Source organism: Cyrtonyx montezumae, unplaced genomic scaffold (assembly GCF_038088225.1).
Source record: "Cyrtonyx montezumae isolate F1298 unplaced genomic scaffold, pur_monq_1.0 scaffold_8, whole genome shotgun sequence".
NCBI classification, from domain to species: Eukaryota; Metazoa; Chordata; class Aves; order Galliformes; family Odontophoridae; genus Cyrtonyx; species Cyrtonyx montezumae.
The window spans coordinates 45,712,656-45,730,323 of NW_027072089.1; the positions used below are offsets into that span (position 1 = coordinate 45,712,656).

The following is a 17,668-nucleotide window of genomic DNA, read 5'->3' on the forward strand; positions in this document are numbered from 1 at the left end:
ACTTAGCTGCGCCAGTGTGGCTTTTCTCCTTGTCGACTTCCCGTGATTGTTGGTCCATATGGCTTCGCTTGTGCTTTTTCACCCCATAGGAAGCTGTGCTGTCAGAGCCTGGATCACCTACCGCCGGCACAGCCACAATGAGGCGAAGCTCAACCACCGCCGGTCGGCAGTCCGCGATGGTACTGAGAGTGCAAGACAACAACAAGATGGGACTCCAGACGCCTCAAATGTGAGCGGTGTCGGTCACGTTGGTAACAACGCGTGCATGAAATCTAAGTCTCAGTGGCTTTACTGCAGACTGTAGCAGCTGAAAAAAGATGGGAGCAGTGAGGAAAAAAAAGCCTGTAGCCAAAGACTTCTGCACGTTTTTTGCACAAAAAGTAAAAACAATTAAAAAAAATGAACAAAATACTTGCTGAGCTTAACAGTGGAATAAATAATGAATTTAAAACTCTAGAGTTCTCAAAAATACCTTTATTTTGCTTTTTTTGTGTTGGCTGGTTGATTTTCCATTGCTGTTTGTTATTCTCTTTTTTAAATAGCTTTAAACATCAGAACTGGTGTCATCTACGTGCGTATGCATCCTGATTGGCATGTAATTTGAAATCTAAAACCTCAATTTGCTTATGTGCCTGTGATACATGTCAAACCAAAGCATTCTTTCTTGCATACTTGTTAGGTGGGTGGGGGTGGCTGGGTACTTTGTCTATAAAACATACACTCATAAAACTTGTAGAAATAACTTTATTAGTGGGATAAATAATGCACTAAAATCAGCTAATGCTTCTGAGATATTGCTGTCCTGAACGTGGTTCAACTTAAATTAATGTATTTATACTTTTCTTATGTAAGCAAAAGGTGAAATAGTAGAAACGGTCATTTGAATCCTCCTCCCTATCCTTCAGGAAGGACAGAGGAACGTTTGGAAAGCTGAGCATGAGCAAAACTACGTCTGCAAGTTCAGAAAGAAAAGTCAGCTTTTTTGGGAAGAGGTACTGATAACTTCGGATCAATGTGCTGTAAATTAAAACTGCTTTATAGCGTTTTACTTCCTTGCCACGTTTTCAGTACAGAGAATAATGTATCTGAGGCTCCCAGGCATTCAGGTCTACCTTCCTACACTGGTCACTAAATAATAATGCTGTGGATAGGGAATTGCTTAAAGAGCTGTCCTTCCTCTTGGGAATGCAAGAGGAGGAGCATGCACTCCAATGCTTAAGAGCTGCCCAAGGCATTGGCCTGTTTAAGGAAGACCAGTCCTTCTCAATACAAACCTGGGAGATGTTTTCATTAGCAGATACTGACAAAGCTTTCCTACAGTGCTAGTCTGACTTCCTACCTTTTATTTTGTCTCTTCAATTCAGAGGTTAAAAAAAAATCAGAAATTATGAAAAATGCTAGGCTATGATTAAATTAGTTAGCCATCTTAACAAAGCTGGAATCATATCAACATTACTCTGTCTTAGTTTCTTTTTCACTGTAAGATGTAAACCTCACAAAATATCACCTTAGTTCATGGCTTTCTGTGTTCTGATGTCTGCAGGTAGTTTCTGCTATTGCATTCCACTGTTGTAGAGCTCTAAAAGTTCCTTCAGTATTTTAATCTTTAGTTTCAACCACTTACATTGTTTCTTCACCTTTCATTTATTTTCATTTTTTCTGTTACGTAAAACTTCAATAAACTGAGGAAAATATTCACCTATGTTATAGTAATCCCTCTGTTCTATGCGAGCATCATAATTTCTATGGCTTGATGTTGTTTTTTAATCTTTCTTCTTAGAGGGTAGCCTTCAGTTATCCCTTTACATGACATACAAAAGAAACATAAAACCAGCAAATATAAGGGTTTGCATATAACTGTGAACTCTGTGTATGTGTATTGCCACTATAAGTGAATATATTTTTTGTTCCTAGAACTAGTGGGGCTGGAGGTTCACGCAACAGTCAGTATGGAATGTTTGGAACTGAGAAGATCAAGGATCCCAGGCCACTTCATGACAAGGCATTCATCCAGCAGTGCATCAAACAGCTTTGTGAGGTAACTTCATAGAATCATAGAATGGCCTGGGTTGAAAAGGACCTCAAAGATCATCTAGTTTCTTCCCTCCTGCTATGGGCAGAGTTGCCAACCACTGGACCAGGCTGCCTGGAGCCACTTCCAGCCTTGCCTTGAATGCCTCTGGGGATGCAGCATCCACAACCTCTCTGGGCAACCTGTTCCAGTGTTCCCACCCTCTGAAAAACTTCTTCCTAACATCTAACCTAAATCTTCCTGTCCTTTTAGTTTTAAACCATTCCCCCTTGTCCTATTGCTATAAACACATGTAAACTTGTTAACTTATTTTAACAATGTTGTTTATTAGGCATTAATGGTACTAATCAAAATATTTGCTTTTTGACAATTTTCACTTTAGAGTTTGACTAACATGACACTTAATAGGTATATTTCTCTTCCTCAGTTTCTTGTTGAGAATGGTTATGCCCATAATGTCACCATAAAATCACTGCAGTCTCCATCCGTAAAAGACTTTGTAAAAATCTTCACTTTTATCTACGGATTTCTCTGCCCTTCTTATGAACTTCCTGACTCAAAATTTGAGGAGGAAATTCCACGAGTTTTTAAAGAGCTTGGGTAAGATTCTTATTAATGTATTTTGCTGAACAGACACAGAAAAGACAAATTACGAATTAAGGATTCTGTATTCTGCTAGGGAGAATGGATGGGCTTCTTTATTCAGATTTGACTGAAGCTTTGGTGTTCTGATTATTTTACTTTACTGTTAAGTTTACTCACATGTTTTCAGACTTGTCTATATGCTTTTTGAACTTTCAGAACTATAGACTTAGAAGCTTGCTTTGTAAATTAAATTCTAAGTAATTATTTCTATTAGACTTTGAAAGGCCACTTTATTAAATGAAAAAATGAAAATTGCAGTTTTATCTTGCTAGCTTATGACAGCCTCGTCTGGCTCATTCTATTTAAATCCAAACACTAAAAAGAATTTCAGATTGTTCCCTCTGTTCATTTAAAATCATTATTTTTCTGTAACTTCTCTCACTTCACGTTTGAAGCAGGAAGCAGAAACAGTAATGACTGCTGAGGTAAAAGCACCACTAAGTAGTGAGTGTTTTGTTTCTAGTTTTGTCTTGGTACTGTAAGCATTTGGAATCATTAACGCTCCAATGCTTTCCAAGAAAAAAAAAGCATTACCTGTTTGTTGTGAATTTTCAGTCTCATAGAAAAGTGAACCATATTCTTCTGTAGATTTGAGCCCTTGATAGAGGGTTCCTTACATATATGCACGTTCACTTCTCAGTATTTCAATAAAATTCTGTTTAAACACAATATATGAAACTGCTGACCTCACTGAAACACTGAAAAGGTACAACAGAATAAAGCCTTTAGAGAGCAAGTTCCACAACTGCAATCCGTGATAAAAAACAGTTACTTTCAGAACTGACTTGAATTTTTTGGGGAGTTAGAAAATGGCTATAAATATTTCATTTAAAAAAAATACTCAGCTGAGTGGTTTGTGAGCAGTGGGATTATCATTGTCTGTAGATTCTTATCTGATGTTATTTTCTTTATATATATTGATAGAGCTACCAATCTAAAGATGGAGTAAAATCTGTACTTCTGTTCTTTGATTTGTAGCAGACTGACAATATGTCTTAGTTAAAAGTATAGATGTGTGTGATCCATATTTAGAAAAAAGTTTAATACTTCTGTGTAGTTACTCTAAAACTTGCCTATTCTATAACTGCATGGCTCTAAACTGGTTTTCAACTGTTCTGTTTTCAATGTGCATTTGTCCCAAGAAGAAAAACTATATAAAAACAGAACTTCTGCATCTCAGTTTCTATTGTCATGTTAGAAATCTGTCACAGTTAACCATCTAGTAGAGTAAGCATCCATTGAACTGTTACTGCCTCTTCTGTTTGTTGACTTTTCAGTGAGGTCTTTGTATCATGAATCACCACATGCTCACAGAGTACCTACTCCTTTTCTCTATTACTGCAGTCCATCTTTCCTCGTGCAGATCTTTCAGAATAAAAAAGATTACCTTCCCTGAAGGGACTTGCTACCGAGACCCAAAGCAAGGTAGAAAGTTGAGTAGGAAAGGACTAAGAAGTACACAAAATAATAATAATTAACACTCTTGTAAGAGGCCTCAGTTGTTTCTAATCTCTGCATATGCAAAAAAAGTCAGATACTTTAATTACATAAGCAAGAAACCCATGATGATGCAATAACGTCCTGTGCTATGAGAATTCTCCTACAATTGAATTTGTTCTTCCTTGCGTGGCTTGATCTCAGTGCAAAAATTAGCTTGTTTTCCACAGCATTTAAAAATTGTTTTCTCTTGTAGGTATCCTTTTCCTTTGTCAAAAAGTTCCATGTACACAGTGGGAGCACCACACACCTGGCCTCAGATTGTAGCAGCTTTGATTTGGTTAACTGATTGTTTCAAGGTAGCATCTGTGTTCTTTAAACCAAATATTTTCAAGCTGAAATTTTAGTTACAGTTGTCTTAATAGTGGTTTTATACTTGTCTTTATTTTACATGTGAAGACAGAGGTAGGGTATTCTCACTTGTCCCTTGAGAGCTAGCTCTTCCTTTTAGTAAATTTTTATTTAATTTTTAATGTTATATTATTACTTTAATATTTTTTTTACAGTAGGTAAATTTGTGTATGGGGGAGGGGAAGCTGAGTGGTACAGTTAACATGCTAGAGGGAAGGGATGCCATCCAGAGGGACGTGGACAGGCTCAAGAGGTGGGACCATGCCAAACTCATGGAGTTCCACAAAGCCAAGTGCAAGGTCCTACGTCTGGGTTGGGGCAGGCCCAAGCACAGATACAGACTAGGCAGAAAATGGCTTGAGAGAAGCCCTGAAGAGAAGGATTTGGGGGTGTCTGTTGATGAAAGACTCAACATGAGCCAGCAGTGTGTATCTGCAGCTCAGGTGACCAACTGTATCCTGGGATGCATCAAGAGAATCTTAACCAGCAGGTCATGGGAGGAGATTCTGCCTCTCAGCTCTCTTGAGACCCCACATGGAGTACTGCATCCAGTTCTGGTGCCCTCAACACAAGAAGGACATGGAGCTGTTGGAGTGGGTACAGAGGAGGGCCATGAAGATTATCAGAGGGCTGGAGCAGCTCCCCTAGGAGGATGGGCTGAATGAGCTGGGACTCTTCAGCCTGGAGAAGACTCCAAGGAGACCTTATATTGGCCTTCCAGTACCTGAAGGGGGCCTACAGGAAAGCTGGGGAAGAAACTTTTTATAAGGGCAGGTAGCTACAGAACAAGGGGAAATGGTTTTAAACTGAAATAGGGTAGATTCAGACTAAATACTAGGAAGACATTCTTTATTGTGAGGATGGTGAGACATGGGAACAGGTTGCCCAGAAGGGTTGTGGATGCCCCCTCCCTGGAAGCACTCAAGACTGGGCTGTGTGGGGCTATGAGCAACCTGGTCTAGAGGGAGGTGTCCCTTCCTATAGCAGGGGGTTGGAGCTAGGTGATCTTAAAAATCCCTTCCAACCCAAACAATTCTATGATTCTATGAAAAATGGCTTATATACATAAAAATGTGACGCATTTGTGAATATAATCCAGTATTTTTCTTGCAGAACTTCTTGTGATACCTGCCAGCTTATGCTATTCTTCAAGTCTAAGGGTGAAATTTTCAGTAGTAATTATAAAAGTGTCATATGATACTTAAACAGCAGTGGGATTTGTCTTAGCAATTCGCTGTTGCTACCAGTTCAGATGTGGACCAAATTTGGAAACTAACAATTTCTCTGGTGCTGAATAGCATACACCTGAAAATCCCATCCTTTATACACTGAAAAGGTGCACTTTAGCTTAATAAGGCAATTTAGTATTACTAGATGTCCAGTTAATGCTGATTCGTCTGTGCTTTTAGTAAGCAAAACACAGGCACTTCAATGTGATTGGTCATGTGGTCTGAAAGAGCACCACTGCTCTCTGCTGAAATGCTAACCCATGTTACCCTACTTCTTAGGAACCTAAAACTAATAGAGATCTTCATGCTTGTTCTGTGTGTACACTTGTGCCTTTCAGTTGTATACTGCCATGAGGGAAAATCCATCTTCATTTGATGATGGACAGAACTGGGGAGGAGAAACAGATGATGGAATTGTACATAACAAGGTACTATGAAAAAGTAAATACTATCAGAGCTGTTCAACTGAATTTTGCCATATGTAATGAAACAATCTAAATGACAGAACAAACTGAACTGGACTATATTTGTATATTCTGTCCAGTTTGATATTTTTGGAGTGCTCTAGGAAATAGAACATTATACATAAAAATTTATAAGCTAATTTTCTGTGCATGCATCCTGACCAGTGCAGACTGGGCATTAAACTCAAATGCCACCTTCTCTTAGCTGCTATCATCCTATTCTTTGCAGACAAAGGACTCTATGCTGTTTTTATATTGTCTTAGTAGGGTCTCAGGTATATCTCCATTTAGCACTTGAGTCTTCTCTAGTTAGCAGCAGTACAGTGTAAAGATTGTAAGTTATAAATGTCTCCCACTGATATTTATTCAAGTTACCATTTAAAAATTGGTGTTAATATTTAATTTTTAAGATGGCAATGTAACTCAAGCACTTAGAAAGCAAGCAGGCTACTGGATTTTTATTGTATTACTAGTACTATTTGAGTTTTACTCTGTTTCAACTCAAAGATATTTTGCAAGGGACTCCATATTCTGCTAGTATTTTTAATTTAAAAAAACTGAAAAGGAAGGAGAAACAAAGTTTGGTATTTTTGAAAGAATATCTCCAGCAAATTTTCTTGTCTAATCTTCCTCTAATTATTCCAAGCCTATTAAATATTCTATCTATTATCTTTCATCATTATCTCAGAACAATGTATGCAGTGTTCCTAGAACTTGGATTTTGTAAATTCTAGATACTTTCTTCTGCCTGGATATAATGTACTGACAAAAAAGTTGACTCTTATGAAAAGTACTGTCAAACCAGAGATATTTTTTATATCAGTTGTTTAATTCCATTAGTTGAGTAGATTTAGGTGTTATTTACAACTCTGAGTCTTCATGAGAACTGTTTAAACTGTTCTCAGCTTTTCATGGACTACATTGTGAAGTGCTATGAGCACTTCATGAAAGGGGGAGATACTTATGAAGAACTGGATGCAGAAGTGCAGACAAAATTAAGTAAGTTTTCATGTTTTAATAAGAACTTTGATTTTGTTATTAGTCAATTTTCTTGTAGCATTGTATGCTCAATTTTCAAGTAAAAATGATCTGAGATAAGGGAATGTGAAATTCCCAAGTACCTCAGTTGCACTGATTTTAATTCTCTTTTATGCATTGTGAGCAGTACAGTCAAATGGGTTGTGCTTTGCTGTAAGATGTGCATGTGTAACTGGTTTGTTTTCAATGGCTTTGTAACAGAAAACCAGTCTGCAGTTCCTCAGGTGCAAATTCCATCTGTACCAATACTTATTTACTTTTTTAAAAATACTTTGTCAGACAGAAATAAAATGGAACAGACTGCTCATCTGAAGAGTAAGAAAGTTCAGCTGGTGTTCAGGTTGGGTATTAGGAAAGGTGTTTCTTCCCAGAAGGAGCAGTGAGGCAGTGGCACAGGCTGCCTGGGAGGTAGTGCAGTCACTGTCCCTCGTGTTCAAGAGCTATGTGGATGTGACACTGAGGGACATAGTGGGCCATGGTGGGGGTTGAGTTGGCAGTTGGACTTGATGACCTTAGTGAGTTTTTTCACTTTTTATAATTCTATGAAAAGCTTTGAAAGCAGTAAAAGTTCCAAATTGTTATGAGTATTTCCATATGCACCTTGTTTAGCTTCAATGAGCTGGAAAATGTTTGACATTTCATCACTTAGGGAAACAAAAACAGCATGTGAGAACAAAGAAGGAAAAATAATTCTCACTTTCAGAGCTCTCTTATAAAAAGCAGACTGACACTTGCTGCCAACAGGATTCATTAACTGGAAAGGAGACGTTATGTTATGAGTCTGTTACCAGATATTTGCAGGAAAAAAAAATATTTATGCCATTGTTTGGGGAAAAAAAACTGAGGGGAGTAAGGGAAATCTCAAGATGCGAGGAAGCTTGTGATGAGGAAAGGAGTATACAAATAAAACAGCTGATGTTCCTTAAACAGAGGGCACTTGTCTAACGACTATCCTGTTGCGTGGGTCTTATGAGAATTAGGAAACTAACAATACAGGAATGATTTTTAGCTCTTATGACACCAGAACTGTTTGTTTTGTCCTGTTTTTTTTTTTGCCTAATTACTTTTTAATGAAAGCTGTTAGGTAGCTTTTTAGTTTTCAGCTTAAAATAATAGGTTTGATGGCAGGTATTCTCTAAGTTGGTGCTAAAGCAATTACTTAGACATTCTGAATAGTTAGTGACAGGTGGCAATTAATTTATAACCCTATTCTTCTTTCCCACCCTAGAGGATTTATTTAATGTAGATGCATTCAAAATAGAAGGCTTAGCAGCAGAAAACAAAAGACTTCATGAAGAAATTGCAAGACTAGAAAAAGAAAGAGAAAGTGAGCCGGTTAGTAAACTGTGTCTGTCCTTGTGCGTATTGAAGGATTCGAATTTTCTGTTGTTGAGCTTTGTCATGATTCAATGTAAGTACTATGATTCACAGTAAGATACTAGTAACACACTGAATATAAGCTTTCATTTCTGTAATGCTTTACAATATTCTAATGAGGCTTAGTTATTACAGACTCCATCTTGTAGTAAAACATTTTCATTGTAGAGTTGCTATTTGTTTAATATTGTGTAGATATTTTTCAGATAATATTTTGCATTGACTGAAATAGTAATAAAATACTTGAGACAGTTTATCTGAACTTCAGTGCTATCTTTTCCAAAAAACATTGGTATGAGAACTTTTCAGTGGATGAGAGCACAGGATTTGATGGTAACAAACAATAAAACTATATTTTTGGGGAAATATTTTGTTTCAGAAAGTGGCTTCTATTTTTTAATACATCATGGGGTGGAAATAGTTCCATAGCTGTGCAGCTGGCAAACTGAAAGTCCTGTCTACTGTGCAAAATTTGCATGTTGTATTCCCACTTTTCTCACCCTTTCGTGTGTTATACTTATACTGCAGTAAGAACATCTTATATGATACCTAGTGCAAATAGAAAGTTTGAAATACTGAAATACAAGAATTAAGTTACAAACCTCTGTCAGCTTCTTTTGCTATTCTGGGTACTAACTGGTGTCAGATCTTACAGAGAATGAAGAACTTTGATTACCTTTTTTAATTAATATTTCAACTATTGTTGTTGACTGCAATCTACCACGTTGTCTGGAAAGGGGAATGATTATTTTAGATTAATGCTGAAGTGATTCTTCTTTGCATCCATTTACTAGGATCGTTTAGTATCACTACGAAAGCTGAGATCTTCTTTTCAAGCAGATGTTCAGAAATACCAGGCTTACTTGGCTAATCTGGAATCTCACACAACCATCCTTGATCAGAAAATGAAAGGTATTAATGAGGAAGTCGAGGCAGCAGGTAAGGTGGCTTTGTTTATCGATATTTAGTGAAGACAGAAATAGGTTTTTAAAAAACAGTTTGTAATTCCCAGCTTCAGAAATAACATTGTGTATGATGGTGCTACAAATAATCTTTCCAAGTAATTGCTAATGGAGAGAATTTTTTGCGGATAACTTTATATTCTAGAGAAATGAAATACAGACAGTATTTATTCCTAAGAAATACTAGATGAGCTTTTAACTATATAGTCTGATATTTTTACATTGATTTTTACATGTTTTGTGAATATAGAAATAGAAGTAGAAGCAATGAAGCAGGAGAACGCCCGGCTCCAGCACATCTTTGATAACCAAAAGTACTCGGTTGCTGATATCGAGAGAATAAATCATGAGAGAAATGAGTTGCAGCAAACCATTAATAAGCTAACTAAGGAACTTGAAGCAGAAGAACATCAACTGTGGAATGAAGAGCTAAAATATGCTAGAAAAAAAGAGGCGGTATGTGAAAACCCTGCCACACTGAGAGTTGGCTATCAGTATTCATGATGTGACTTTAAGCTTGGGACTTGAGCTATTACTATTTTTTCTAAATGATTTAACAAAGGCATAGGTGTATCTTAACAGGATGAAGTAACAAGAATGGCAAGAATGTGCACCACTGTAAGCTCTGACTCCTACAGCATCAAGAGCTTCAGTGACACTAGACTGAAATACGTATGTTGGGACTTAGAGCGAAGCAGTAATGCAAAACTAGTGCATTTAGTTACTAACTCTGCATGTGTTTAGGGATGGATTGGTGCCTTATGTGTAAATAAGAGAAGTTTAAGGGCTGCTTATACAGAATGAAGAGATATGGCCATGTAGGTGGTGGGATTTAAAAACTGTTATGCTAGATATTTGAAATAAGCAAACATACGTTTATTTCTGTCTCTCTCACTTAGAGTTATGCTTTCTTGTGCACTTGGTATTAAATTCCTCGTACCTTAAAAATGTGAAGGACATAAAACTGGAAAAATGCCTTGATATTTGCATATAAATGATGCCCATGTCAGAAAATGAAGCACTTAATAAGCCATGTCTAGAGCTGTGCTCAAGTTCAAGTATGATATAAGAATATGTGGTTATGTGGTGTATCTTCTCAAAACCAATGAGAGAAGGCACATCAACATGGTGACTGATCATTGTTTTAGCAATTTGTACTATTTTCTAAGCATATTTCTCCTCCACTCAATTAATCCTCAAAATGCTGAAGTAGGAAATACAGCAAGAGTGGAAACCACAAGAGGATATTATTTAGTCGTCTTACCTATATACGTTGGGAAATCTTGCAGAGTTAGCTCTGCCAGAATCATAAAGCATCACTTAGTGTGGAACATAATAAGCAACTCAGAAGCAACATGAATACTTTTTTTGCAAAGCTTTTTCAGTTGTATTTTTTCTATGATTGTTGCCCTTTTCATCTCTGAACAGATTGAAACACAGCTGGCAGAGTATCATAAGCTGGCTCGAAAGCTGAAATTAATTCCAATAAGTGCTGAGAATTCTAAAGGGCACGACTTTGAGATTCACTTTAATCCTGAGGCAGGACCAAATTGCCTAGTCAAGTACAGAACTCAGATTAAGGTAAGTAGAATCAATGCTGCATGTCCATTACTACTTACAATAAAATTTTAGTGTTTCTTTGGGAATGTTGGGAAAGTCTCTTAAACTCTCCATCAGACTTCATTGAAAACTTCTGTGATTGTCAGGACTGCATTGTAAAGGAAGAAAATTTGGTATTGGTGGGTACAGCATCCTATTTTAAAACTTGTAGAAGGAAAAAGCTTAGCTTAAGCTGACAAATTGCATTAGCTATATTTTCTTCTATGTATATAACAGGCTCCTCTTATGGAGATTGTAAACCAAACTGAGGAAGAAATCAGGAAAGCTACTCAACGGAAAATGAGTTTGGAGGATACTTTGGAACAGGTATGTTTTTTGGTTCAAGAAAGTTACTAAGATTCTGTTATGTTATCTGCTGAACTCATTTGACCTTTTTACACAGACTATTTGTGTGGGCTTTTTGGAGGGGGAAGTTGTGAAAAGATTGCTTTAATTGCATTGGAACTTAAAAGCTTTTGTGAGAATTAGGATCTCCTGTTGGATGAAATAATTTATATTCTCTGCACCAAAGAATTTGCAGCTACATATGTTTGATGATACACTCTGGAAAGACTTGTTTAATAAGTTGCCTATTACAATCTGTGTGATTACCACTGATAAGAAGATATTGGAAAATTTTCAGGATGGATTGGAAGAATGTTTAATGGCCTAATTTTTATGCTAAACTTAATACAGGGATTCACGAAAACCCATGCTCATATTGAAGGTTATGGGTTACTCTTTCAGAATATATGATGTGTTAAAGTTGTGTATTTGAAACTCACTGTTCTAGAAGAACTTTCATTTCCAGCACAAGATCTTTTATACATAATGCAAAAAACTTTTGTCATTGAGTGCACCAAAGATGGTACTACTTTTTTCATCTCTGTCCTTGTGAAATTACGGTTCCATGGCAAAATGTGACTGTATAATACTAATGTACTTAGAACTCTTTGTATTAGTACCAGTGTGTTGACTCTGGTCAGTAGCCAAGCATGCACACAGCTGCTTCCTTACTTTTCCCATCCAGAGAGTAAAAGAAGATAACACATGAACTGAGATATGCGGAGATGACAGAAAAATATCATATGGAGTGCTCTTTCATTCAGTCATGGTCAGATGTCATGGCTGTGTGCCTTCACAAACTCCTGCCCACCCTTTACCAAACAAAACACCATGCAGCCTGCTATGATGAAAGCCAATGCCACCTTGGTCAGACCCAGATTGACCCAGTGTTTCAGGGCTACCATATGTAGTCTGTGATGATGGCATGGAGTTAATAGGAAGGAATTCTTTTTGAATTATATCTTAAGTTTCCATTTCAGGTGAATGCAATGGTAGCAGAGAAGAAAAGCGGTGTGAAAGCACTGAAAGAAGAAGCAGAAAAGCTGGATGATCTTTACCATCAGAAGCTTAAGGTAGAACTTTTCTATATGTTAATAAGTTTGTTAAGGATAATATTATCAACCCTTGTATTTATATGTAAGAATTTGTTTCGCTTGTTTGCTTGAAACTTTGCTCTCAGCTCTTGCAGACAACAGAATGTTCTCATATTCTCTTCAGAAGTACCTGAATGCTACCTTAGAGTCAGCTTCCACTTTCTCTTAAGATAATCTTAATACTTCATCAGAGCCTGTAAATCATAAACCACTACAACCAGTAATAAAAGCATCTGTGTCCATCTCTTGACCTCTGGATGACTCAGTGCATGTGTTTTAAACAGATTCTACAGTATCTACCGTGTTTATGCATTGTATGTAACAAATACAGTTTGAAATAAACCTGTTTCCACATTAGAATTGTGGAAAACATTTAACTAACGGCACATAAAATACATTGTCGATGTAAAGTTGTTTTCATTTTTCTTCCTACAGGAAGTTCTTCTACAGTGCAATTTTATTGCTTAGGTGGATTAATTTAATTGAAAGCTTTCAAAAATAAGTCAAATTTCAAAAATTTTCAAATAAAAATTTACCTTTTGTTCTAGGCAATTGCATACGTCTGTATCTGAAGACAAGTTCATAAAATACTCAATAGCAACTTGATATTTAAAATAGAATATAGTCATTAATTTCTCCTGTAATTTTTCAAATAATATGCTTAAGACTTTAGTATTGCATTATTTAAGTTTTCAGTAATTCAATGTTTAATGATGGTGGAATTTGGTTTGTGCATTTAATTTTGCTAAATATACTGTCATTTGTTATTCGCCTTGGATAGGTCACAGAATGGCTTAGGTTGGAAGGGACTTAAAACTCCAATCCATTTCTGATCCCTCAAAAATTGGGCAGGGCTACTACTGATTAGATCAAACTGCCCAGAGTCATACCCAGCCTGGCCTTGAATGCCTCCGAGGGATGGGGCATCTAAAACTTCTCTGGGCAGCCTGTTCCAGAACCTAATCACTTCAAGTCAAGAATTTCACCAAACATCTACCCTAGATCTCCTCTCTTGGATATTAAAACCATTTCCCCTTGTCCTTTCACTATTAGACCACGTAGAAAGTTAGTCCTCCTCCTGCTTATAAGCTCCCTTTGAGTACTGGAAAGACATACTGAAGTCTCCCTAGAGTATTTGCTTTTGCAAGCAAAACAAAGCTCCCTCAGCCTTTCTTCATAAGAGAGGTGCTCCAGTACTTTGATCATCTTTGTGGCCTTCCTGTAGTCCTGCTCCAACAGCTCAGTTAGATGATACCTCCAATAGGTGATTGCTTGCATTTTCCAAACACATTTCAAAATTAAAAATGAAGTCTCTTCCTTTTTTTGTTGTTTTTGATGTTTCATTTATAAACTATTTAGAGAGTCTGTAAGTAATCTCTTTTTAGATTAATTTCAAGAGGAAGATAGCTGGACGCACTGACCTGGAATTATTGCTAGAGAAATAAGGGAAGGTTAGGTTGGCTTTGAGTGGAGGAAAATGCAAAAAACATTTGAAAAAACTTCATTTGAACTGGGGAGAGAGTAGCCTTCTACTGCAATTTTCTGTTGTTTGTTTGCTTTTTTTTTTGGGGGGGGGGTGTATTGTGTGGGGTTTGAGTTCTGAGTGTGGAGTTACATATGTAGAAAATTCTTAATTCAAGTGTCAGGATGTCTATTTTTTTCCTAAAATGTGATTTATGTGGTGTTTTCTTTCCTGGTGTTTACAGGAGGCAGAGGAAGAGGAGCAAAAATGTGCAAATGAGCTGGAATTGTTAGAGAAGCATAAACAATTACTTGAGAGTGGTGTTAACGAGGGTCTCAGTGAAGCCACGAATGAACTGCATGATATCCAGAGACAGTAAGATCTATAAATTCTGTTTGTATAGATTTATATGGGGGGAAAGGGACATCATTGGATAAAGACACTTTCTCGAGTTGAGAAACACTTTGTGTGTGTACACCTTGTACATTAATTCACTGAAATGTTTCTTTTCAACACTTAGTTTTGCAAGACTGTTTGTCTACTGTATCAGCACTCCTGTTTTTTCATGGACTTTTTCTTTCCCCATGTGATGGGGCTGGGCTGTTTTTAGTAGTGTCCAGTGCCAGGACAAGAGGCAATGGGCACAAACAAGCAGAGGAGGTTTTTCTTAACACAAGGAAGGATTTTTATGCTGCTTGCACAATGGAGCCCTGCCATACATTGTGGAGAGAGGCTGTGCCCAAGGAGATTGCTGTAACTTGAGTTGGCACTGCACTGCACCCTCCCTGTGTCCTGGTTTCAGGCTAGACAGTGCCACACCAAACATAGCACACTAGTGTTCAGTTGTTGCACAATTTGAGTGTGCTTTGGTGAGTCTAGGCTGCTAGACAGGGCAGAACCTCCACCATGATGACACAGGGCAGAGGCAGCTGCATTACAAGCCACATGTGGGCTGCAGGTTGGACATGCCTGCTCTAAGATCCAGGCAAGTTAGCACAATATGGTCCTTTTTTCTTCTAGGTCAGATGTTAATGAACAAATCTAACTTGCTTTACATTAATACTAATAGCAAAAAATGATAGCTAAAGATAATGATGCTGTAACTTGGTAAAGAAATTAATGTAGATGTCAGGAAGTTTAGGGTTACAGACTTGACTTTTAGAATATCTTTATTTTTTAGGTATCAAATTGTTATGCAGACGACAACAGAAGAGAGCAGGAAAGCAGGTGATAACTTGAATCGTCTCTTAGAAGTGATTACTACTCATGTAGTATCTATAGAGGTAAGATGGACTTCAATACTGAGAATTAAATCTGTCTAGAGATACCTACAATTGCAATTAAGCACATAGATGTGAGAACTTGCCCTGACTAGTAAAGTATCTGTTATTTGTGGTCAACAGATCTATGTTCAAGTAGTAGACTGGTCATGGGTGGTGTGCAAGTCTGAGTGGTGCAGCTGTTACAATAGGCATGGGATCCAGCAGGAATCTGGATGGGCTTGGGGAGTAGTCTGGTGGGAACCTAATGAGATTCAGCAAGGCCAAGTGAAAGACACTGAACTTGAGTTGGCTCAATACCAGATGTTTACAGACTGAGGGAAGAACTCATTGAGAGCAGCCTGGTGGAGAAAGGCTTGGGGGTTCTGGTGAACAAAAAACTGGATATAAGCCAGCAGGGTTCTCTTTCATCACTGAAGGCCAGCTATATCCTGGGCTCACCAAAAAAGTAGCTACCAGCATGAAGGTTATTGTCCCCCCCCATCTACTCACTTGCAAGGGAGTACTGCATCCATGCCTCGAGCCTGAGCACAATAAAGATGTGGAGCTGTTGCAGGGCTGTGAAGATGATCAGAGGTCTGGAGAACCTCCTATGAAGAAAGTCTGAGGGTGCTGGGCTTCTTCACTTTGGGAAGAGAAGGCTCCAGGGAGATCTTTCATTACTTGAAAGGAGCTTATTTAAACAGGAGACTAAAACTTTTTATGCAGCCTGGCAGTGATAGGACAAGGGGGAATGGTTTATATGATGATAGTGACTTAAGGATATCTAGCAATTTCAGTCTCGAGTGTTCCCTATACAGAGGGTGAGGGGTGCATGGTTAATCTAAACTTAAAAACAGTGCGTTGCTTACTGAGGATCTGTTGGCAAAGTGTTACCACATTCCAGGTGAATCTCTGTGCATTTAAGTAACCTTGAGGTGTCCCTACTCAATGGGAGATTCTGGAATGCAGCCAGCTGCTTGCAAGGGGAACTCAAAGGAGTTCTTAGGCTGCTTGCTTGCTGTTTATGGGGTAAGATGACTGAATTATAGTCGTACAACTTAGAATTCTATTGAATCAGATGTCTGTTATCAGGCGTTTGAGCACCTAGTTTGAGTGGTTAACTGTCTCTGGTAAAACCTTGATTGTTACTGGTCCCAAGTACAAGGTTGTTTGCACCTCGTGCTATGCACTAGGCCTTGGGCATAACAACCACACTGGATGGGGTTATAAGGAGGGCACCATCACACCCATCCCTGGAGGCATTCAAGGCCAGTTTGGATGGTGCCCTGTGCAACCTGATCCAGTGGATAGCACCCATGCTCAAGACAGAGGGTTGGAACTGGTGATCTTTTAAGGTCCCTTCCAAACTAAGTCATTCTATGGTTCTGGCTGCTGTACTGAGACTGGTTCTAGTACATTTGCTGACCAAACATTTGGTGTAAATAATCAGGAGCTTAAATGTTACTAGTAAATTCCTTCATCTGCTACCTACATTTAGTTAAGTGTTCTCACTTAAATCAGGTAACCCATACAATGGCTGCTTTGAATGCTTTAACAGAAGCAATTACAATAGGGATCACAATAGCTCTAGTAAACTTTCTGTAACTTTTCTAGAAATATCTTGATGAACAGAATGTGAAAATTGACAGAGACTACGAAGAATTCATGTCTGAAGATCTACTGTCAACCTTGACCAGCATTCTAGACAGTTATAAAAAGAAGGCTGAAAGCATATAATTACCAAAAAGCTGAAGATGAAAATTCTGTGCTTCTGAAGCTATGCTGTGTGTCTCCTAAAAGGATGGTTATGTCCTGCATTTAGCAGCTAACGTGGTTTTCGTGAAATGATAATGAACTTCTTCATCATATTGACACGAGTATAGTAAAGGATTAAAATATTTGTAACTAAGAAAACAAAAACTTTACTTACTCTTCCTACTGCAAAAAAAAAATTCTACAAAATTACAGTGTGACAAGACAACTGTGGAAAAACTTATTTTCTTTTTCTTTATCAATAAACATCTGTGCTCTTCCAGAAGCATTCAGAAGGATGAGTATTGTCAGCCTGTTAACAGTGGACTTAGAGATGGGACCGTAAGTGTCAGTGCAGATGCAGTGGGGACTGACAAAAAGAACTACTGTTTTTTGTACACATACAAGATTACTGAGACAAGGGTTGTGCTTTCCTTCCTGGAGTATAGTTTGTGCTTTTGTATGTATTTAACACAAGTTGTGGCAGTGCATGCCCTTCCATAGGCTTTTAGTTTATCAGCAAGACCAAATGTTAAATGCCTTCCAGTCTCCTGCCTGC

The 17,668-nt window shown here is 37.8% G+C and overlaps 1 protein-coding gene across 2 annotated transcripts; it reads left to right on the top strand.

Annotated features, from left to right (window-relative positions):
• The first annotated feature begins 132 nt into the window (after window positions 1–132).
• NDC80 (NDC80 kinetochore complex component) lies at window positions 133–17,317 on the top strand. 2 transcript variants are annotated; one of them, XM_065752515.1, is made up of 16 exons: window positions 133–229; window positions 906–992; window positions 1,915–2,038; window positions 2,460–2,632; window positions 4,371–4,473; window positions 6,093–6,182; window positions 7,124–7,217; window positions 8,485–8,591; window positions 9,428–9,572; window positions 9,846–10,051; window positions 11,024–11,176; window positions 11,432–11,521; window positions 12,520–12,612; window positions 14,340–14,470; window positions 15,276–15,378; window positions 16,972–17,317. In XM_065752515.1, exons 1-16 carry the CDS (start codon window positions 138–140, stop codon window positions 17,092–17,094), a joined length of 1,914 nt encoding a protein of 637 aa, XP_065608587.1. In that variant the 5' UTR covers window positions 133–137; the 3' UTR covers window positions 17,095–17,317. The 2 variants fall into 2 exon arrangements, with proteins under 2 accessions (XP_065608587.1, XP_065608588.1); XM_065752516.1 differs by having other exon boundaries at window positions 1,921–2,038.
• The last annotated feature ends 351 nt before the right edge of the window (window positions 17,318–17,668 follow it).